We start from the raw sequence: 24507 nt of genomic DNA, 5'->3' as shown, positions 1-24507 counted from the left end.
TTAGGATCAACCCATCTCCCTGAACAAATAACCGTGGGCCGAATGGAACCTGGGTCTCTGCAATCTGATATACATTATAATGTATCCTGGTCCAGTATTCCTGGACCTTATCCCAGGACCATAGGACTATCACGATTTTCTTGACCAAATACCTCAATGTCAATGTTCCAGCAATATTGTAGGGGTTGGCATGTGGTGCATTAACAAATAATCTTCACAAATAGATAACAATAATCATCAGTACTACTGCCTATAATGACTAAGTAGTTAAAGACAAATAATAGAACAGCTAGAACAGTATGGGAAGTTGACAAAATGACATTGCTTTACTGTAATGCAGCCTGGACAACCAAGACAACATTTTAGCCACTTATAATATTACAATATCCAAAATCTAAGATGATATCTAGTCTCATATCACGATATTGATATAAAATCGATATATTGCCCAGCCCTATCCTGATCTTATTATTACAAATCTCTTCAAATATAACACAAATGTCCACTTGGACTCAAGGAACTGATTTAGATTTCAAAGGTTACGGTGACCTCAAAAAACACGTTTTTGGCCATAACTCCAGAATTCCTACGCTAATTTTGGCAACATTTCACACATATAAAATTATGAAGTGATGACATGTTATATGAAAAAGGTCATATATAATAAATGCTTCAAAGTCTTCTCTACATACTGTGTATTACATGAGTTTGGACAAGAGCAACTTCTGATTATTTTCAGTGTTGATTAATCTGTTGGTTATTTTCTCGAGTAAACAATTAGTTGTTGTTGAACAATGTGGAACAATTTCCCAAGGCCCAAGATGACATCCTCAAATGTCTTGTTTTGTCCACAACTTAAAGATATTCAGTTTACTGTCAGAGAAGAGTGAAGAAACTAGAAGATATGCACATTTAAGAAACTGGAATCAGAGAATTTGACATGACTCAAACTGATTAATCGACTATCGAAATAGTTGGTGGTTAACTAATCATTGCAGCTCTACTGGACAGACGTGGGATGTGAACTGTAACTTGACAGATTTGCGAAGACATACAACCTCCATGGGGTGTAATTCTAGTTTACATTGTTTTACCTCTTCTATGGCTGCTGCAGTGACCTAGTCTCACTGGTATTAGTCATAAACACATAACCTTTTATCTATTTTTCCATTTAGTGTATTGTTTTTATATTCTCTACACAGCCACACATTCTCACACTGATACAGTTTCCCCTCTGTGCCTGGAACCCTGCTCCCCCTTGTGTGTCTGGATTCCTGCGGGGCTACCGAGCTTAGCGCTGTGATATTAGAGGTGCCAGCATAAACACACAGTCATACACCCGGAAAACAGCCTTGTCCTGTTGGATTATTGCAGCCTGGCCCATCACAAAGAACCACTGTGGACCAAACGAGCCACCCGACGGCTTGCCATCTGCAATCGATTACATTGCCAAATACTTTCTGCCATATCTCCCGCAACTGCTTTCTCTCTCCTTTCATTGGCCTAAAGGCACCACCCAACAGCACAGGGCTAATTTTACACTCTTGGTAAGCAGGCTTTTGTGCAGCACTTGCACTCTGTTTGCATAAACGAAGCTGTACATGTGCATAGTGCAAGATATCCACTAAATATGTATATCTAGGGGAAAACCCCAGCTCCAACTTAGGATGTGACGATACACACAAGATATGACATCATACTGATGCCAAATACGATTCACACTTGTAACTTAAGATTCTCTCAACAACAACAACATTTTTAATTTCAATTCAATTTTATTTCTAGTATCAAATTATAACAAGGGTTATCTCAAGACTCTTTACAGATAGAGAATTCCAGTAATTCCCAAACAAATGACGGAAAGATAATCCTTTATTTATATAAACTGTGCAAAACAACAGACGCATCCTTTATATCCACTTTCACCTGATTCACGATGCATCGCTACATCCCTAGCCCCAACTCAAGTGTGTAAAATCTATCACTGACCATTCAGCAGCAGCAGTAATAATATGTATTATATTTCCATGGGACCCTTAACAAGTAATCCTTGTTGACAGTGACAGGCTTGGGGAATGGATGGACATGATAAGCTGTGACAGCAGCAGGCGATCTGGGAGTTGTCCAGGATGCTCCTTGAGTTGTTTCCAGGCAGACTTAATTATACAGTAAAAAACCAGAGTGAAGTTCTGCTACTTCCTCCACCTTCTCTTTATCTTTCTCTCTCTTTCTCTCTTTCTTTTTATCTATCTATCTATCTATCTATCTATCTATCTATCTATCTATCTATCTATCTATCTATCTATCTATCTATCTATCTATGTATTCCCAACAGAGGAGAGCATATATTTTTCATATAACAAGTTGATGACATACAGTACATACACAAATCTTCTTTCTGCTGCACACAGGCACTCACTCGGGATCATAGCATGTCGCACCCTGTGCAGTAGTAAAAGTCTGCCTTGGCTCACACACGTAGAAAGAGAGATTCATTATCTTTGGTCTTCTGACAAAATCCTGAATTTCTCATTTGGATCCTCATCTGGTAATTTTTCAAAACTGCGATGAACGAAGATATAGAACTGCAAAGAGTCATCGTTTAGTTGTTAATAGGGCTGGGCAATATATCGATATTATATCAATATTGTGATATGAGACTAGATATCGTCTTCAATTTTGGATATTGTAATATTGCGATATGACATAAGAGTTGTCTTTACCGAGTTTTAAAGGTTGCATTACAGTAAAGTGATGTCATTTTCTGAACTTACCAGACTGTTCTAGCTGTTCTGTTATTTGCCTTTTCCCCACTTAGTTGTTATATTCACATTACTGATGATTATTTATCTTAAATCTAAGTGTGAAGATATTTTGTCAAAGCATCAGTTGTCAACACTACAATATTGCCGCAATATCGATATCGAGGTCTTTGGTCAAGAAAATCGTGATATCTGATTTTCTCCATATCTCCCAGCCCTAGTTGTCAACTATTAAAATGAATCGCCAACTATAGAAACAAAAATTCTCCGATTGCAGCTTCTTAAATGTGAACATTTTCTAGTTTCTTCACTCATCTATGACGGTAAACTGAATATCTTTGAGTTGTGGACAAAATAAGCCATTTGAGGACGTCATCCAGGGTTTTTGGGGAAACACGGATTGGCATATTTCACAATTTTCACAACATTTTATAGACAACAAAACTAATCGATTAATGGATCAAATTCATCGATTGATTCATCGACATTAAAAATAATTGTTAGTTGCAGCCCTACTGAGATGAACCACAGAGAAAGTACAAGCATTGTAACAGAAAACAAAAAGATAATGAAACCAGACTGTTAGGAATGTTTTTCTGCATGATGATAGGTTAGATAGTTAAAGACAACAGAATTGCGTTTTATTCAGAGCAATTATTGCTAATGAGTTTATGACTGGAATGTGATTAAAGTTTGTTGAGCCAAGCTAAAGAACAATGGTCTGAATGGTGACAGAGAGCATCAGAAGCAGTGAATAGACCCCACACCTCCTGTCTATTGTGGGGAAATGAGAACACGATTGTGTCTGTGTGTGTCTGTGTGTTCGGCTATTTTGAAGCTGCTGGTACATTGTCTGGCTTGACCGCTGTGTTCATTGAACCAAAAGGTAGATTACGACTCACTGTTGCCATGTTCTCCCTCTCCTGCGTGTGTAGTACTACGCACAGGGGCTGCTCGATTATGGAAAAAATTATAATCTCTCTGGATCATAGAAGGCTTGTATCATAGGACACGGCAACAGTTTGGATGTCATTACTTAGAATTCCTCGTGGGGGCGGCAGAAACTACGCACTATAGCTTAAAGTGTAAAGTTTCAGTTTTATTAAGTAATTGTTTAAAGCATTCAAACAAACTTTTGAGTCGGAATTGTTTATTTTAACTAAAAGATTTTCATTTTCACTGTTCAGTAAATGCATATCCGTTCCAAATATCGGTTCCATGAACTACTTATATTCAGTAGCCTTGACAAACCAGTGTTGGTCCACCCCTAGTTTTGTATGCATATGTCTATTGCATATAATACTGCCTCTTGCTCTTTGTTGCTTACACGTGTTGCTCTTCTTTTCATCTTCAGCGAGCACAAGCTACAGATAGTTCAACCATTCAAACTGCATTAAACCGTCTCTCGCTCCCACCCACACCAGATCTCATAGTCCCACTCTGCTACTCCCGACTGGAAAGTTGAGCCGTGGATTCCCATTCCACTGTCAACACTCATATGTTTCTGTGTCTGCTGTGCTGCCATATAGCTGGCACATAACCTTCAGGGCAACAGACAGTTAATGCATTGGAATGAACATATTACATTTCAAAGAGTCTTCTAATTAACCAAAGAATGCTTACTACACCAAGCCAGCACCTCTCCGTGAGAAACACGTGGGACTCGGTCCTCTCTCTCTCTCTCTCTCTCTCTCTCTCTCACACTTTCTATGAATCGCTCGATCTATCTCAATACCCCTCTTTTTTCCCCCGTACCAGACTTTTCTCATTTCACCCCTGCGTCAGAAGCATTTGAAAAATGTGCTTTGTGGGATTTGAAAAGGGAAAGACTCCAAAAGCCTGTCTGAATGCTCTCTGTAGAGTACAGCTCACACATAATACAAGCCAAACACAAGCCCACAGGACATGGGTCTGAGAACGCAAGAGACTCTAACTTCCATGTGTTTTTTTTATAAATATATTGTGTACACTGTTGATCTCACCAAAGTCAGCCATCATTAACTTGCAATTTAAACGCTGAACGTCCCATATTGTAAAAAGTGAGATTTCTATCTCTGTTTTTTATTATAAAGCCGCTCGAGGTGCTTTATAAATAATGTTAGAGTATCAAAAACACTCAATGTACAGAGAAATGCACACAGTCCGTATTCAGAAACTGTGCCTTTAAAAGAGCTCCCACTCTTATATCTGTCCGTTAATTTACCGGACATTTCATTGTTTAAAGCCCATTTTTCTTGGCTTCGAACAAATTGCAGTTGGTGTGTGCAAGTGGGTGGCGAAGCTGATGTTAAATAAGGATCAGGCGGTGCAGAACAGGGTTGTTATGAAATCACGCTGTGATCGGCCAATAAAACCATTTTATGCATGTCAAGTTTTTGTTCTCCCTCTTTCACTTTTATATGTTACGTGTTGATCCAATCACAACAACAGCTGTCAAAGTCTTCCCCGCTGGTTCCTGTGGTCTGAAAGGGGCGAGAGAAAGAGGTGGAGCGAGACACATACAGGAGAGGGTAACATGCATCAAGGTGTTAATGATGACAACAGCTTCTTCTCTGCTTTTGTGTGTGTGTGTGTGTGTGTGTGTGTGTGTGTGTGTGTGTGTGTTGGATCTTCTCGCTACCCTCACACACTCACTCAGGTGGTCCCTCACACACTGCTGTCTTTTCCCAAGGGGTGGGGAAATGCTGATGACAGTCTGTTCCAGCCCGTGATCTCAGCTGCCAACTGCCATCACTATCCCGAAACTGAATCAGAAGTACTAAAACTCACTTAGGATTTCAACTGCAAGCCGTGGGCGACATGATGTTATTTATAGCTGCGAAGCTCCCCATATCTGTGTTCTGTTTTCTTGACTCAAATATGGCACCGTGATGTTTCTCTTCCCTCTGCTGTCTCCATTTTCCCTTTTCATTCCCCTATCTGGTCCCTTCCCACCACACCCCTCTCGCCTCGTCTGGCCGGTCACATCCCTAAACTGTCCTGTCCCTGTCCTGGAAAGTATTCATGTGTGCCAGATGTACAGGGGAACATCATGTCACAAGATTTTATAGACACAGCACATGCTATATAAATATAATATATACACAGCATATGACCTGAAAAGGACCAAACTAACAAACAAAACAAAAATTACCCCCCCCCCCCCCCCCCCCCCCCCCATCCCACAATAGGTCTTTATCTAAACATTTTCAGATGTACCTTACAAGGTACAAATGCATAACAAACCACAAAGATACACATACAAAATCAAATCATAATCATTGCTAAATTGTGTGCATCCTTCCTAGCCTTAAGCATAACCTGGCCTGTCCCAGTTATTCTGGGAACAGCAAGCTCCACAGATAGAATCTCCATTAGTGAAAAAAACACCGTTGAATGGAAAGAGCGTGTGGCAGCAGCCAAGTCAGCCAATGATGAACTGTGCTGTATGTCATGTATTTTGTTTTTGGACTTGATTTGGAAATTAATAAATACAACGTGGAAAAAACATAAATAAAGAGCTGCTACATTCTCTGGTTTAGATATGAGGACAGAAAACGCTCCTGTGGGTTGTATTAGGAGTGTAGGAATTAACGACCTATATCGCCATATGGTTGTTGCCTGTGACTGTGCCAGTGAGATTTTGGTATCCACCCATTTGTTCATGCGCTGATAGAGTGAAAATGCAGCGTCTCACCGGCATAGTCTACATTGTTGCTTTTGACATTTGTGTTAGTGATTGGTACAAATGGAGGCTGTATTTTTTACGGTAGATAATATAACACATACGCTAATAACCATTAAAACAGACATAATCTCCACATTTTGACTCCACCACACCTGCCCCTCATTTCCGCTTAATGTCACTTCTGTCGGCCTGCTGAAAACAACGCCTGTTCCACACCCAAGAGGCCCCAGTGCTGGTAGGGAGGGAAACCAGGGGCATCCGAATTCCAGCACACACACACCCACACACCCACACACACACACACACACACACACACACACAAACTGGAACACATTTACGGCCAGTCAACTCAGTGTGGCTGTCTGCCCTTCTGTTCGTAGGCTCATGGGTGCCTATGAATGCCTAACTAGCAGCTGGATCAACAGTGTTACTGTAACTAACACAGTTGAGCAGTTTAGTCACTCACCGGTGGCAAATGGCCATATGTACAGAAAAGAAGTGATAAGAGTTTGATATTGTTGTATATATCAGAAATAAACCTGATTGTTAAACCTTTACTTGCTGACACTTTTTTTGCTCATTGAAATGATTGATAAGAATGAAATCTTATTGTGTGAAGTGGTTTCCATGGCGCTAAAATTTCTCACTGTGTACAGTTGCGTTTTACGACTTCTTTTTGCGAAGCAAAGTGTTAGAGCTTAAGCCCCAATCTGGAAAAAAAGTGTCACATCCAGCTTAAAAGACACCGAAGGGTTGAAAATCAGGTTTTCAAGCCAACTTCCATTTTTAACACTGTTTTTTTTTTTATTGGCAGCATGCTCCTAATCCTAAAGTTCTGGGTTTTTGTTTCTTTAATCTGCAAATAAACTTTGTAAAGTGTGTGCAGGAGCATGATGTGGTCAGGAAGTTACCATACGGAAATCAAGTCTGCAGAGGAGGGGGGCAAGCGTTAACTTTTCCTTTAGTTATCTCGACAATATTAAGAATACATAAAACTTTCTTGATATAATAGAATCAAGAAATACTTGAGAATTTAGGAGTCAATAGGGTCTTTTGAAAGATGTTGTTTTTGTGGCATTATGGGAAATGTAGGATCCTGCTTTTTGTTTTTACAGACTATAAGTGAGGATATCTCAACCTGCTGCAATTTTGACCAAACATAACTTAAGGTAGCACAATACTAAATTGGAGTTCCCCTTTAACAATGACATACATAGCTACTTTTTTAAAGTTCTGTATTAAGTCAAGAATGATGTGACATGTTTGCAGTTACATGTGACAAGATTTTTCAAAGTTATAAATAGGTTCCCAAGTGCTGTTGATCAAAGAAGTGTCTCTGACACTTTGATGTCTGTCTTACCCTTTACCTAGCTGTTAGTATACCTTAATCACCATTAGAAGGATTTATTGCTTCGAAGTCGGTTCATCGCATCAAAATGCTTGGAGGATGTAAGGTATTACTCTCTTCAGCCCTCTACTTAAGTGTGTTTAATTTGCGTCTTATCGTAATTGTCCGGAAGCTTCGAGGTGACAGTTAAACACTGCAGGTTACCCACAGACCAGAACACTTCCCAGATCACGCTGACTGTGTGCTACTTCCACTGTCTGGGAATGTGAATGAGCTCTGTCTTACACACACACACACACACACACACACACACACACACACACAAATACACACACAGAGCTTTGTTCCTCTGGTCTTAAATAGCTCTGGATTGTGTCCTCTGCTCTAGGCCTTTGTGAGGAAGCAGGCTGCCATTTTTGTAATACCTTTGAACTGATACAGTCACCATATTCTACTGTGATGAGGGAGTTGTGCGAGTTTGTGATTGTGTGTGGGTTTGTGGGTGAACCTCACCACTTGTTGCAGTTGTTAATGAGAGAGAGCACCTCACTAGCTATCAGTCAGGATTTCTCATTGTGTGAAGTGGTTTCCATGGCGCTAGAATTTCTCACTGTGTGCAGTTGCGTTTTACAACTTCTTTTTACGAAGCAAATTGTTAGAGCTTGAGCTCCAACGTGGAAAAAAGTGTCACATCCAGCTTCAAAGATACCGAAAGGTTGAAAATCAGGTTTTCAAGCAAACTTCCATTTTTAACACTGTTTTTTTTTTTTTATTGGCAGCATGCTCCTAATCCGAAAGTTCTAGGTTTTTGTTTCTTTAATCTGCAAATAAACTTTGTAAAGTGTGTGCAGGAGCATGATATGGTCAATGAGTTCCTCTATACGTAATCAAGTCTGCAGAGGAGGGGGGGCAACGGCTGATGTTAACTTTTCCTTTTAGTTATCTTCGACCATATTAAGAAATACATAAAACTTTCTTGATATAATAGAATCAAGAAATACTTAAGAATTTAGGAGTCAATAGGGTCTTTTGAAAGATGTTGTTTTGTGGCATTATGGGAAATGTAGGATCCTGCTTTTTGTTTTTACAGACTATAAGTGAGGATATCTCAATCCCTGCTGCTAATTTTGACCAAACATAACTTAATGGTAGCACAATACTAAATTGGAGTTCCCCTTTAACAATGAACTACATAGCTACTTTTTTAAAGTTCTGTATTAAGTCAAGAGTGATGTGACATGTTTGCAGTTACATGTGACAAGATTTCTTCAAAGTTATAAATAGGTTCCCAAGTGCTGTTGATACAAAGAAGTGTCTCCTGACACTTTGATGTCTGTCTTCCCCTTTACCTAGACTGTTAGTATTACCTTAATCACTATTAAAAGGATTTATTGCTTCGAAGTCGGTTCATCGCATCAAAACTGCTGTTGGAGGATGTAAGTTTTAGTTATCTTTGCCAATATTATCACGAGCATGAGATGAATGAGAATATGTGTGAATTTAATCATGGATCTTTTGACAGCTGTCTGACCCACATGCACAGAGTTTACATTGAAACAACAGTTAGGAGTGCAGTTTGGGGGTTAGACTTTGGGTCGAACTGCATTAAACTGGAGCCATAATGTTGAGGACCATTGACAATAAATGGATGTAATTTTGATCCTTGAGCTAAGAATGTTTTTGTGCACGAGTTTGGTTAAAGCAGGGGATGAGGACAGTGTTTTTGGTGGTTGGGGTTAGGAATCCTCAAACATTTTTAAGCCAGTGGAAAAAGAGGTGGAGTGAGAGACAAACAGGAGATGTTAACATGCATCAAGGGGTAATGATGACAACATTAAAGGAAAAAGGTCAGAGGATACGCGTAAAGTGTGCCTAATTATATATTCTGCAGTATTTACAAAGGCTGCCAGTAAGAGCGCGGGAGTAATTCTCTGCCTCTTAAAAGCATGTGTAAATTAGCCGCAAACGGGTTTCTTCGTATATGCCTCCTGGGGAAATGGTAGCAGTAATCTGAGCAAGATGAAGATCGGCCAAGCAGTAAGTACTGTGGAATGATCAAAACGCTCAATCCACAGAGAAATGCAATGGCTGCAATGACGGTGCAGAGATGCAAAGAGCGCAGATGCAGAAGAACCGGAAACACTGACCAATCAGAGCAGACTTTCCTAAAAACAGAGTGTTTCAGACAGAGGGGGAATACAGGTATATTCAGACAGACAGTATGAGAAAAATAAAGTGTTTATTGAACATCATAGCATGTAAACCTGTTCTTGTAGAAACACCAAACACCGGCGTGACCCTAAAGATGAGCATGTAATATAATATAAGGAAGGTGTGAACTGGTTAAAGTACATTACATGTGCTGTATGTATAAGAAAACAGAATACTAATCTGAGTTACAGTCAGGAGAGGGATACTGAGGCTGTACAAGGTTAAATGAGGTCAATAATAGGGGGTTATTAACGACTATATAACGACCGGGGCTTTTGTGGAGATGGCGCGCGTGGGGGATTGCTCTGGAATGTGAGGAATGAGGTTTTTTTCAATCCTTGTGAGGGATAAATTATCAGCAGCCAAGTATACCCTGCTGTGCAAGACAGGCCCGTCTCCTACCATGGGAGTCTGAAGTGAGACTGAGGATGTGAGTTTTTGTTTTTGTGCACCCATGAGACACATTGTGTGCGGTTGTTTGAACTGATTAGAGTGCAAAATAGTCAAAGAAGTGCACACTGTTTCATAACTTTGTAAACTAATTAAAGAATGCAGTGCATAAATAATTTGAATGTGTTTTCCAGCCTGTCTTGGCTGATTGCTTATATTTTCAAATTGTCCAATCATGGTTACTTAAGATTGCCAGTTTGCTACATTGAACATGTAATTGGACATTTCTAAATAAACATTTAGATTCTGGATATTTTTATTATTTTTTTTAACACTTTAGCTCTGACAGTTTGTTAAAATTACTTTAATATCAGTGTATCGTCAACATACAGTACAATCTCATCAAATCAATTGTTGCAAGCCTTCAGCCTTTTAAGATATTTGTATGGCTTTTTCCTTTATTAGAGAAGCAGCAGAGAGACAGGAAATGGGAGGGAGAGAGTGAGAGGTGGGGGGATGACATGCAGCAAATGGCCTTGGGTCGTATTTGGACCCGGGCTGCTGCGGTGGACTATTCCTACATGAACACTCTACTGTGTGAGCAAAAGGTCGCACCCAGTCTTTTTTATTTGATTTGACATGATAAATCACATTTACAACAAGCTCGGGCAATCGCTAATGAGCTGGAAATGGCTGTTCCATCAGTTTAAAGTGTTGTTAGAACTGCCAGATCTCTATCTTGAACATGAAGTAGAAGTGAAGTATTTCACCCTTCAGTGAACTGTGGGACCAATATTTAATGATCTGAAAGCTGCCTTTTCCTGTGCTGTCATTAACATTTGTACTTAGCGCGTATCCAAACAGACAGACTTGAGTTCTAAGCTAAAACTTGATGAATGAACGGGCCAACGTGTTTCCCACTCACACTGACATAAGCCAAAGGATCGACTGTGAGTTGCTGTGCAGGAAATAAAAGTGTAGCAGAAAAGTTCTGACGAGGTGATTGAATTAAAAACATCTGTTGGTGTGGAAAAGTGATTTTGTGTCCAGTAAAGTTCCACTCTGTAGTGGCCTGCGTGGTCTGGCTTTGCGCCACTCACGGGGAGAAAAGGGAAATGGGAGCAGCAGTGTGAAAGGGGAAACACAAAGGGGGTAAAGATTTAGTAAGGCAGTAATGAGCTACTGGAAGGGAAGAGCATGCTCAGTTTGATTGGTCCACCCATGCCTAGCCAGCATGGCATCCTGGGTAAATATGGCCCAGCATTTAGTTGCTGTGGTGATCTAGGAAGCAGCAGCTGCCAAGAGGGCCAAGATGGGAGTACCGACCTGATACATGCCCCTCCCACTCAGACAGCACAGGTCACGTTAGACAGTGGAAAGCGAATTTTACAAAACATATCCATCACAAAATATTTATATACGCAGCAAGACGATATAGAATGTAATTAAAAGTCAAACAAGGAACATATGAGATCACAAGATCTGCAAATGTCTGATATCAGTCTGATTGTGTTCTACTTTGTGATCAGTATGTGTTTATTGAAAGAGCACAGTTTTACAAATCTTGCCTTTTGGTTCTGGCCAGTGAAGCCAGAATCTACATTATGTTGTGTGACCTTAAAGAAGAATCACACCATAAAGAGGAATACAGTAAAATAAAAGGCATGATTGTCTATCAGGGAAGAACTCAGGGGCGTTAGATGTGGAGGTGGTGGACGTCCACCCAGGAATAAAAGGTCAAATGAAAAGTAGAAAGAGGGCAATGCAGGTAACTGGGGGAAACGGATGCAGAGGATGAAAGGAGAGTAGTTTTATTGGATGTCCAAAGGGGTGTGTGTGTGTGTGTGGTGGTGTGGTGTGTTGTGGGTGTGTTGTGTGTTGTGTGGTGTGTCAGAGAGAGAGAGAGAGAATGACTGAATCAGTAATCCTCATGGGTTCCATGTAGTTGGTGGTCTGCGGGCGGAAGGTGTAATCTTTGTTAGGGTCGATGTTCTGAAACCGAGAAACATGGAATCACACATCATGTCAGTGCAGTTAATAACCATTAGGATTTAGCATTAGTGCTTTCATTAACCTTACAGTATGACTGGGCCATGATTGGCTGCAGTAGTGAAAGGTCACGGCGCTTAATTGCCGAGCATGATGTGAAGTCAGATTGTTAATCGTTGTTAATGCAACACTTTCAACATTTCCATGCTTGATTTAAAAAAAAAAATCCATATAAATCTGAGTTTGTGACATATGCAGTATTTGTCACACACAAGTTTTATGTGTTTTGCCTAATTAGTTTATGTATGTCTTATTAGCTGTCTTATTAGTGTTTTTTTTTCTGAACTCTTTCCTTAACTCTTAAGGTGTTGCCCGTTATCCCATCCTATTTTAGTCACTCTGTTTTCTGATTTGTACATGTCTGGAGAAAGTAACTTTTAAATAAAAATCAAAAATTGGATAGTTCTAGAGAGAATAGCGATGCATCTAAGAATCAATTATTTTTCCCAACCCTGCTATTCATAAACTTATAAACTTAAGATTTTGGCTATATAACATATCATATTTACAAAAAGCAAGTCAAATATTTAAAAAGATTAAAGGAATATAAAGTGGAAAATTTAAAATAAAGACACACTTTAAAGATGACTATGTATTGATATTTTCACTTTTTATTGATAGGAATGGATCATTGAAGATTGAATCAATATCGCTCCAGATCGATGTATCGTAGCACCCCTAGTGATCAGATCCATGGGGTCGGCTGAGGTCACCTTATCTCTCAATGTTTTCTTCAAAATGATAAGCAGGCACACACAGGAATATCTTTACAACATGTGAAGGGCTATACTACCTGAACTTCCTTTTGTTGTTGTAGTTTTTGCCCGTAAAGCCATGGTATCTATTACTGCTCCACAACTCCAAACAAATGACATCTGCTTCTGCCAGGGGGACAAAGCATGTGCAGCAGAGGAACGTGGTGTTTATTAAGGCACTAGAGCAACACTTGAGGTCACCGTATGGGTATTTGGACTAACACCAGTTGTTGGGGGGGAAGGCGCTTGGAAGGCCCAGAGTCACACTCCAAATACAAATCACAAAATCACAATTTGGTACAGATTTATTTCCATTATTCATTGCAGATTGCAGCCAAGAGCTAATTTCAGAAGCATGAGGTCACACATTCAAACTGGCTCTCTCTTAATCATCCAAAGCTGAAGAGATGTTGCTCAGACGCTGCTGAGTGAATGTCTGTGTTTTTGTTTTCATACTCATGATAGGTTACGCAGTGTTGCGTGCCTCAGGCCAACGAGGCTGAAGCTGTGCAAGGTCTTGGGAAGATCAACATTAGGTGCATCTGATAAACTCCAGGTTAATGTGATGTGTTGCAGTGAAACACTGACAGGAGGAGTAATCAAACTTTGACCTCTGTTTAGGCCTGCCTGATTAATGTTATAAAATCACGATATTGATTCACCCTGTTCACGATTTAATTTTTAAATAAGTTTGATTTAAAAAACAAAAAAAAGACTTTGATTCTCATTTCATTTTAGAGCTGACTGCATCACAAACACTACTACTTTCTTCTGCGAGTTTTACACATAGACTGTATAAAATAGGTGCTCCCAAGCGCTGCGATGCTCTCCCTTCTCTTCACTGGAGCCTCTATGTTTACAGGCTTGTGGTGATGAGAAACGTGCTATAGGTGCCAAAAGAAATCTATGTTTGGTACCGCCAATTAGTTTTGTTTTGTTGTGGTCAAAAAAATTGTGGCAGAGAATCGTGATATCAATTCTAAGCAAATAAATCTTGACTCATATTTTTCCCCGATTTGTGCAGGCCTGCCCATGTTTCTTAGGCCTCATCATCACGGGACATGGAGCCAGTGAAATCAAGCAGCTCGTTCATCATTTCCACTATTGCACTAACTCTCATGCAAAACACAACTGTGCAGACATTTTATTTCTCCGCATTTGTGTTTGAGCGTGTCTGCATTACATATGCATTCATTATTTTGATGATAAAACAACATTTAATGATACAAGGTCTCCAGACACACACACACACACACACACACACAAAAATCCTTGTACAGGAACAAAACATTGTAAAGACTTTGTGAAAACTGACCCAAATCAACAAGGTTGGGGGTTTTGTTCTGAACTGGCTTTTTTTAAGAAGAAGAGAGCAAGGAGAAGTACAGTAAATAGGGGAATCTCTGGACGACTAAAGGAAACATTTAACACAGACACAGTGTAATATAATCTGCTCCCATTCCTCAACAATTAGCCTACTGGAAATTTCTTGGACCAAGAAATGTTGCTTTCTATGAACTTTTTTGTGATTGAAACATCATCTTCAGGCCTCGTGGATGAAATAAAGCTTGGTCGCTAAAAGTAGCATTTTGGGCAATTTGAGTAATTAGCATAATACGCTAGTTAAAGTTAGAGACAAACTGACAAATTAACACAATTGTATGTTTAATGGTGTTTGTGTTACTTTGTTGTATGTTTAATTTAAGTGCTTGTGGTTGCATTTTAAAGTGCTCATATTATGCTCATTTTCAGGTCCATAATTGTATTTAGAGGTTATAACAGAATAGGTTTACATAGTTAAAACACCATATTTTGTTGTACTAAACATTGCTGCAGCTCCTCTTTTCACCCTCTGTGTTGAGCTCTCCGTTTTAGCTAGAAAGTGAGACATCTCACTTTTGTTCCATCTTTGTTGGCAGTCACACATGTGCGGTAGCTAGGTAAGGACTGCTAGCCAGTCAGAAGCAGAGTATGAGGGCGTCTCACGCTAGCAGCAAGGCATGCATTATACCGTTTGTTACAAAGTGACGCATGTTCGTCACAGAAGTAAAGACTGGACTACAACAGAGCTGTTAGGAGCAGTTTTGGAGCAAGTTGTAAAAACTTGTTTGTTTTCTTATAGAGATGTTAATTCCCTTTGGGGTGGACTTTGGGCTTTTTCACTTTGTGAACCTACTACATGCACAAAAATGATATATAGCCCAATAAAGGAAAGGGAAAAGGCCAAATAGCAAAATATGAGCCCTTTATTGTTGTAGAGAAGCCAAAGACAAATACCATTAAAGTAGACAATAAAGTCTAGTCTTATCTGAAAGCAATTTTTCTTAACTTCACCGTGGGTTGCCCCTGGTACCGGAGGCTCTTGTGTTCAAAAGGATAAAAGAAATTGCAATTTCATGCAAGCATAAAGAGATGTCGCCCATGTGTGACATGTTGTTTACCAGTGGGATATTAAACTAGGACATGTTCTGATTGTGACCGTTTCTGTTAGCTATTAAACGTGTCAGTACCCTCTGGGTTCTGGTGTTTGTAGTTCTTTGTAGTGTGCAGCAGCCTTCAAAGTTGAGAGGTCACACACTTCAGTGGACATAGCTAATCCTGTCATCTGGTCTTCCATCTGAATCCCTCGGTGATATAAGGTGTTAGAGCTTCAGTTACTAGTCTACGTGTCAGTGTATCACACAGCACGGCTTGCTGGGTAGTCGGGATGAAGGAGGCTGAGTAATGAGCTGTTGGCTGTCACATACTGGATTAATGTGGCTTTGGTGTCTCTGGAGGAATATTTCAGTGTTTCACATTATTCTCAGGAAAAATCCATATCAGTTGTGTGTTCCTTTGGGAGTGATCCGACCGTACAGTTCTCCTGTATTCGCATGCTGCTGCTCTGCAGTGCACCAAGACAAAGACCCAGCGAAGTTGCATTGCATTTGAGTGTTATAGTCCAACAGCTTGACCACAAAATGCCTTCTTTGTAATTATTGTATGTTTGTAATGGAGGGTAAAACCGAAATAAATGTGCTGACTGTGTTTTTCTGTTTTCTCTGAATAGATCGTGAGGACCAATCAATCCTTTGCACGTAAGTACCACAACCCTTAACTCCATTAATCGTCCTCCACTCCTCTCCAGAGGGCACTTCTCTGTTGGGACAGATGATCTGTTCGTTAGGGTGGTTCTGGCAATAAAGCAGCTTAATGGGCTGGAAAATGGAACTGTCTTAAAATGAAGATTGTACAAGCTGCACCTTAAGAGGGTCAAGGTCTCACTTCTTGTCCTCAAAGTATTATTTACCTTGCAGTAGGGCCGGGCAACACGGAGAATATTAAATATATTTATTCATAATATTTTTGACCAAATACCTCGATATTGATAACATAACGACATTATACTGTTAAATATTGGTGCTTTTACCGAATATTTTTTGATAATCAGTAATGTGGATATAATGACTAAGTGGGTAAAGTCAAACAATAGAACAGTTGCAACAGTCTGGTAAGTTCAGAAAATTACCTAACTTTACTGTTATGCAAACTTCGAAACCAGGAAAAGACAACCCTTATGCCATATTACAATATCCAAAATCTAATACGATGTCTAGTCTCATATTACAATATCAATATAATATCGATATATTGCCCAGCTCTACCTTGCAGTGAAGAAAAGTAAAAATACGTGTTGCAGTTTAATATTTCATACAGTACAACAAGAGCCCTTCATACGGATCATCACCTCTGTATTACCTAGTTTCCTGGGTATTTTTTCTCTGTGAAGTAACCCTTTTCCCATCTTCCTCCGTGTTCCTCTCTCCCTGAGTCAGTTGGCCAGCTCCGGTCACACTGCTGTTTTATTTAAGGACTAGTTTCAAATAGCTTTTTGTGGATGCTGGGTTTTGCAGCAGCTCTACCCAACATTGAGGGAGTTATGAGTGCGGTTTGGGGCCCTGTCTTCATCTTCTTTGGCAGAGAGTAATTAAGTGACACACTCTTTGAATGTGGCTTGCGTTGACGCTGCCAATGACAAAGACAAGCACAGTTGCATAATCTGTCCTAAATTCAGAAAACGACACCCTCTGTTGGTGACAGTGGAGCCATTTTAGCAGTGTTACTGATTATTTTAGCACCAGAGAGGACGTCAGCTGTTAATAAGCTAATGCTAGTTATGTGCTAGCAAGCTAAGGTGCTTGCAAAGAAAATACTGCGTAGATTTCTGATCTATCCACATTCTACTTTTACCCTTAGAATGCTTTAGCTTAACTTACAGAAATATAAATAAAAAAAATTGACGAGGAAGCACCTTCCAGCAATACTAAGTCAATGGAGTGCAATAAATTGTGTTTTCCTCCGGTGTGGGCGGGACTTAAATGCAATCTGTTCATATGTCTATATGCTGCATCCCAAAGTTAAACAGTTAAACTGTTGACCCGCTGACATATGAGAGGTCTTAGGGAATGATCAACAGAAGATGATTGAGATGTCCTGCCAAACGTGGCCTTGTAACCCTGCATGCTCACAGCTTATCTATAGAAGAACAAACAGGTTAAAATGAGAGGAGAGCCAGCTTTTTTTCATAAGGAATATTCCTACACTATAAAGCTATGAAGGCATAAAGCCGTAGATGTGTAACTTACTTGACCTGCATATATTCTATGCCTGCATCCTGTGTTTGAGGACTCGCCCATCGACTGCAGTGGTCTATGTGCAGTAGAGTTAATAGCCAGCTAGACTAAAGCCACTGGTATGTAGCTAGATGTAGTGTTGCTGGCCTGGTTCTGGTGTTGGCCCTGATGGACTCTGGTAGGCTGACTGTGGGAGCTGTGGATGGATGTGCATGAACAGAGCTATCATTACAGATGGCTCAAAAGCAGAGCTTGGAAACTTTTGGAGACCCACCAAACCACAGGGTTCTCCAGTAAAACAGGCTGACAAGCAAATGGATGGATTTAAGAAACAACAACATATATCTTGATGGTTGTCCACTCTCTCTACCTCTCTCCTCCTTTTCTCTTTGTTTATTCTTTCCTTGGCTTCCTTCAATCACTCTTGACCACCTTAATGACTAGTTATTTTGGTTAGGGTTTTATTGTGTTTTGTCTCTACCTTGCTAAATTATGGACAACTTACATGGATTATTTCCTGTAATGTGGCTATGCCTCACCACAATAGACTGTAATAATATTGAATGAAGCTTTGGGTCTGAAAATGAATACCTTTTCATTTTTAGCAGGGGCGAATTCACTTGCTTCTATAGAAGTCTATGGGAACATTACCCCACTTTTGACGTATTACTTCAATAAACCTTTTCATAATTACTTTGTGGGCTCAATTGCTAGTTTAAAGTCTTCTTCAATACAGTAAATGATTTATCCCCTTCATTTTAAAATAGACAATAAAGCAGGGATGCTTTAGGACCTTTCAATCAGGACAGAGGCTTAGCAATGCTAACTATGCCACTTTGTACATTTAAGTAGACCTGAACTTGTTTTTGGGCACTGTTCATGTTTTAACTTGTCTTTGAACGCTGTCTCTGAACTTTGATCCTATCACTGTGGGTTTCCACTTCAAAGTTAATTGGGACATTTTGGTCACCTACAAATGTCTTGTTTAGTGATTGGTAGCACCTTGCCATCCAAGGCTAGCTAGCTAGCACTAGCTGGTAACTTAAGGAAAAGTCTGCTCATTTTCTGTACTGCCGTACATGCAGATGAATGGCAGCAGTACCCAGAGGTCTGCGTTTACCAGCCGGTAAATCTCTCCTGAAAGTGAAACTGAAGTGAAAAACAAAGCGTGCTTCTTTTCCCTCATTCATTCTTTATTCACTCACACTTTTTCTCCCTCTTTCTGTCCATGTGTATATCCATGTTGTGTCTCCTCTTTGTTTTCAGAGGTGAATCAGGAGCTGGCAAGACCGAGAACACGAAGAAGGTCATCCAGTACCTGGCCCACGTCGCCTCGTCACACAAAGGACGCAAAGACCACAACATTCCTGTGAGAGCCCCCACACACTTTTCCCTTCCTCTCCTCTCCTATTCTCTCCTCCTTTCCTCTCTCCTCTCCTCTCCTCCTCTCCTCTCGTCTCTCCTCTACTCCTCTCCTCTCTTCTCCTCCTTTCTCATATCTGTCTGTTAAATATAAAGCCAGCAGCTGATTAGGTTAGTGTAGCAGAAAGACTGCAAACCTTGCTCTGTCCAACAGTAACAAAATCAACCTACCAGCAACTCTAAAGCTCAGTAATTAACATGTTGTATGGCATTTCTTTATTCAATACTAGGGCACAAACGTGTCGCAAAAGCTAAAGTTATAATAATAATAATTTTTTAAAAACTATTCCAATAAAAAATATCAATACTTTACTGTAAACTGATAGTTCTGATATGCGTCAGTTCAATAGCAGCATCTACATATTGCACCTTCTACCATCACGTTAAATGAAGCAAGCCACTGAAAATAATGAAACATTATTCCAGCATTTATCTTATGGAAAAAAACAGTAAATCTAATAACAAAAAGACAAATACCATATGTCAAACCAAATGTTCAAACAGTCAACTAAATTTTGCGCATTCAATTAATTGAAGTCTTCACAATTAACTAATTGCATTTTTTTGAAAGTTATGATTGCGATTTTAAAACGATTAATCGCAAATTGACATTTTTTACTCCTCTGTTTTTGCACAGATTAAATAAACACAATTTAACATGTTCATTAGTGAGCTATAGAGAAGCCGGCAGTGGCAGGTGGATTTTATTTCCTTTGGAAAGAACCAGGCTGTTTCCCCCTGTTTCTTGCTGGCTGTTGCTTCATATTTATTGTACAGACGTGAGAGTGGTATCGATCCTCTTATGTCACTGTCAGGTGTATATCCCAACACGTTAAACTATTTAATTATTGAACTGTAATTTGTTAATGTGTTCCATTCAACATTGAAGTGCATAGCTTGGTTTTGATATTCTGCTGATAGGTTGTGTGTATTAATCCACAGCTAAACTAATAGATTTCAATCTAGCCTGACTGGTCGCTCCTCCTGCTTCATGTCATCTGTTGCCATTCGGCGAGAGTGTAACCAGCGCTGGGCCTAGTGTGTACTGGTGTTCTGTTTCCTGTGGCTTGTGTCTGACATAAGCACTTCAGGTTTTAACACTTGCATTTGTTTATCCATAAAAAACAGCCCGAATCTCCCAAAGCATTCAAGCTCCAGGCAAGTGTATCTCCCGCTTTATCAAAAAAAAAAAAAAAATGTATGTGTGTTTAGGGTGTTTGCGTGAATGTGCATGCCCTTCTTCTCTAAATCTCGGCCTCTTCCATAATGATGTTGACGGACTAATCTAAGCTTCTTTCTTCGTGAGGTATGTTTGTGCTGGCTCAGTCTTCTCACATAATTATTAGAAACCCACTGAATCTGCCAATAAATCAGCAGGCTCATGATACTAAAACACTGTGTTTTATCAGTTGGTTTCAGGTCTATTAGAACAGTTGGAAATAGAAGTGTTTTATTAGAAACACATTCAAAAGAATAGGTTTTTAAACCTGTTGGCATTAAGTGCCTGGCATTTCCTGACTCTTTGTAGGTCCATCAGCCTTCTGTTTCTGGGATTTATACATCGTGTTTAGGAAAAGCACATGAACTGTGAAATCAGACCACAGCCACACTAAACATCTCTCCTCAGAAGTTTAATGCCCAGCTTTATCTTTATATATTTTTAGTGTAGTAACTATATGATACTACATGTAAAATGAAGATATCAAAGATGATGAAACATGATGGCAGTTAATCAAATCTTTCATATGTCCATGCATGTTTTCCATTGGTGATATACTTTAGATGCATGTGTGTAGTTAATAATCCTTCCTTGGATTGTGGTGGCACCTGGATCGCGGCTGCGCCTGCTGCCTTTGTCCTGCTCGACGGCCACTGTTTCTACTATTATTATTTTTATAATTAGTTGTAGTTCGATTATCTTTACTGTCATTATTGTTGCCACTGTACATCATGTCATTCCATTATACCCACTGCTATAATAATTATAATTAATATTCCACAATGTTTCCCATAACTATCACAAATGAGACTCTTCTAACACATTACTGAACTCCATCCTCTGGCTCTTGTTCTCTCTAGAAACTTGATATTTTCTGGCTCACTTCTTCTCAGATTCTTGATTTATCCCGCAGCTGTTTTTTTTCTCCCCTAAACCAAATCCTGATGTTTCTGTGTCCGCTCTAAATTTAATAACTAAAGAAGCAGAGTCTTGGCTGCGACCTATAACCTGCAGCTTTGAGCACACACAATCCGAGTGAATGCTAGTTTAATGTGCTTTGTTTCAGTAGCTGTAACTCAGGGCCTCAGTGCTCCCCTGTCAGAGCACACGATCCACACTCACCTTAATGCTGTTTTCCTTCTGCGTTTCATTACGGCTCCCTATGAGCAGAGGTCAGAGGAATGTAGAGCGAAGACAAGTTGGAGGAGAGAGGAGGAAGATGAAGTAGTGGAGAAGAGGTAAAGCAGACCCAGAGGGGAAAGAGGCTTTCATATTTCTCTTAGTGAGAAAGACAAATGGGAATGCCTGTTTATTCTTTAGTTACACTGGGGCGTATGCACTGGTTTCTTTGTTGTTCGATGTCATTCAGAGCCTGAAGAAAATGAGGAGGAGGATAGTTTCTGATTTCCCTCAGTAAAACCCGACGCCCTAGAGAGATGGGTTTTACTGGATCTTTTCTGCATTCAGGTATCCACACATTCAGACTTTCTATGTAGACCTCTAGCAGAGTGAGAGTCAGAGTCGTATTGACTTTTGTTCTGGAGCGTGTTTCCTCGTCGTACTGATCATATCTGAATAACTTCTTTAAGCAAGTTGAGTTGATGCTATAATTTAGGGCCAAGGGAGACATTATTTCCCCGCTTTTATTCACAATTTACTGCAAGATCACAGGGTGTCGATACAAAATGGTGTTTTTCAGTTATGGCGTTGACATGTTTACTTGTTTGAGCAGCTCCTTCTTTTTTCCTTAATTTCTTTTTTTTTTTTTACAAGATATTTTTGTGGCATTTTTAGGCCTTTATTTTTGACAGGACAGCATAGGCCTGAAAAGGGAGAGAGAGGGGGAATGACATGCAGCAAAGAGCCGCAGGTCCGAAACCAAACCTGCGGCCGCTGCATCTTGGACTGAGCCTCTGCATAGAGGTGCGCTCTCTACCAGGTGAGCTACTCAGGCACCGGTGACTTTGGACTTGATGGAAGTTATGAGATCGGATTGTAGTCATTTAGTGTGCAGATCTTGGTTGTACATGGCAATTCAGGACGCTACTCATTCATCTGTGGATGTCCGTGCTCTATCTCGGCTGCAAGTCAAAAAAATTCACTGTCAGTTTCTCTTTTTTTTCTTCTTTCTATTAAACAACAAATCGAAGTAGGGCTATACGTAGTGCCATTTTCTGTCAATGGCTATTTCAAGCTGGTTTATAGCATCGGCCAGCCACTCTGTTCCCTCTTGGCAGTCAGAGTCCAGTATCCTGGAGTCAGTTCAAGGCAAGACCTGATGTGCTGTAGGGGCTATTTCTGTCCGGCCACTGCCCTGGCTAGAGGAGATTGTGTCATGTAAGGGGAAGTGAAGGTTACTGGAGCTGTAGGGAACCGCCTATCTACCCATGTTTTAGGATTTGGGAGGAAGCCATCATTACCATCATGGTGGTAAAGTCTTCGAATATATAAGGTATATCATCACAACCAAAGGAATGCGCAAGCCGGAAGAAGGCTCTCACTCATCGTCAAGAACTAACCACTCACTATAGGCATGTGTCGAAACACACTCGCTGTATTGCCTTTGTGGTTTCACGAGTTTCTGTCAAACTGTTTGGATGTCCTGGCACATTCGACAGAAATCACATTGTACTGCAGTCGCCTAAAGTAAAGCCAACAGAGCCTTGATAAATTGCTTACTTTCCCTAAGATTGGTTTAGCATATTAACGTGGCTCCAATTTTGCTCTTGCTGCTCTGTTGCGAAGAATTGTGTATGTTTTGGCAGGCACAGAAATACGTGATAAATAGTGATAAAAAATATTCATTACATGGTGCCAGACATAAGAAATGTTAAGACAGCTATTTGGCTTCTTACCTCTCTGTCTTTCTCCACAGGGTGAGCTGGAACGCCAGCTCCTGCAAGCCAACCCCATCCTCGAATCCTTTGGCAATGCCAAGACAGTGAAAAATGACAATTCGTCTCGCTTTGTGAGTTCACGGTTCCTGTTTAAATGATCATTTGTTTGATTTAAACATATGTACAGATTGTATCCAGAAGGGAAACAGATTTGTTCCACATTGACTGGCAGGGAAGTTTACATTTGCATTAACAGATACGTACAAAGACATGTGCATAATGTAAACCCGATCCCTCCTGCTTCATGTCATCCAATGCCATTCTGCTACTATTTCTTTCTGAGTTTTTTATATTTTGTGGTTTCTGTGGTTACTTGAAATCCTTTGTTCCATTGGTCCTTTAAAAATTTTTAGATATGAGGAGGAAACAATCAACACTTTAAAGGTTTTGAAAATAGACATTACTAATATACATACAGTAGGTCATTGAAAGTGCCTGAATTTAGAAATTTTTTTGCAAGAATAGAAATTGAAGATCTTTTAATTTCTGTTTCACTTAACATGAGTGAAAATGCTATATATTAGTTTTTGTGTGCTAAGAGTCTGCTGTCACTGTAACACTTTTCACATATTCAAGCATCTCTTTTTTCTTAAGGTTGTCTGTGATCTTCGTTAAAGCCTGACTATTTTCGGACTTTTATTCGTGCAGTGTTAAATTTGGAAAATGGGCCTGGAAAGTCCTCAAATTTGATGTTTAAAAGGTGTTGGGACCCTGTAATTTAAATACATAACTTTAGAATATTTGTCAATGTACCGAAAAATCTAGTATTTTAAAGTGGACTGATGCTGCACTTTTAATCTATTGCTATATATATGATCTTGTAGTGATGCGTTACAGGAATTACAGCAATTATCGCTCTAAGCATGGCCGAAGTTAACAACCCTGGTGTTCAGTCCTCATGAATCACCGGCTGTCTCAGTGGAGAAGCAATGAAGCCCGGTGGACAGATGGGCACACATATTCACACACGCTTAAGTACACACATTAATTCATTGTCAGGAAACCACAGACATGCCTGAGATTCTTTCTGACCTGTTAACCTGGCTTTTCCTTAAATGGGCATTTTGTTACTCCACTGTCATCTGCAAGAATCCACCAAGTGGTATTCAGAATGAAACGGTGTTCAAAGAGAGAAGAAATATGTGACAGACAGATTAACACACACACACACACA

General features: G+C 39.9%; 1 protein-coding gene and 3 long non-coding RNA genes across 8 annotated transcripts in view; 2 read left to right on the top strand and 2 right to left on the bottom strand.

Moving 5' to 3' along the window:
- The window catches only part of LOC116703510 (myosin-10), a 78445-nt gene that overhangs the window by 22933 nt on the left and 31005 nt on the right, over window positions 1-24507 (top strand). For 3 of the 5 annotated variants that reach the window (XM_032538275.1, XM_032538278.1, XM_032538276.1), the window contains exons 4-7: window positions 16232-16259; window positions 19062-19164; window positions 20346-20375; window positions 23312-23404. In XM_032538275.1, the coding sequence (XP_032394166.1) occupies window positions 16232-16259; window positions 19062-19164; window positions 20346-20375; window positions 23312-23404 (254 nt within the window). The remainder of the gene's footprint in view (window positions 1-16231; window positions 16260-19061; window positions 19165-20345; window positions 20376-23311; window positions 23405-24507) is intronic. The other 2 variants (XM_032538277.1, XM_032538279.1) reach the window with 1 other exon arrangement.
- Window positions 1768-16095, top strand: LOC116703567 (uncharacterized). Its single transcript, XR_004335451.1, has 5 exons — window positions 1768-1838; window positions 4413-4418; window positions 7545-7551; window positions 12533-12535; window positions 16082-16095. It is a non-coding gene; the product is annotated as an uncharacterized LOC116703567 (long non-coding RNA).
- LOC116703575 (uncharacterized) lies at window positions 6976-15431 on the bottom strand. Its single transcript, XR_004335459.1, has 3 exons — window positions 15359-15431; window positions 14043-14045; window positions 6976-6986 (listed from the first exon to the last, which is right to left on the bottom strand). It is a non-coding gene; the product is annotated as an uncharacterized LOC116703575 (long non-coding RNA).
- The window catches only part of LOC116703574 (uncharacterized), a 13459-nt gene continuing 7452 nt past the window's right edge, over window positions 18501-24507 (bottom strand). The window contains exon 3 of the long non-coding RNA XR_004335458.1: window positions 18501-18629. This is a non-coding gene — a long non-coding RNA (uncharacterized LOC116703574). The remainder of the gene's footprint in view (window positions 18630-24507) is intronic.

This window comes from Etheostoma spectabile, chromosome 15 (assembly GCF_008692095.1).
Source record: "Etheostoma spectabile isolate EspeVRDwgs_2016 chromosome 15, UIUC_Espe_1.0, whole genome shotgun sequence".
Classification (NCBI taxonomy): domain Eukaryota; kingdom Metazoa; phylum Chordata; class Actinopteri; order Perciformes; family Percidae; genus Etheostoma; species Etheostoma spectabile.
The sequence above is the reverse complement of the archived record's forward strand: the minus strand, read 5'-3'. Positions and strand labels throughout refer to the sequence as shown.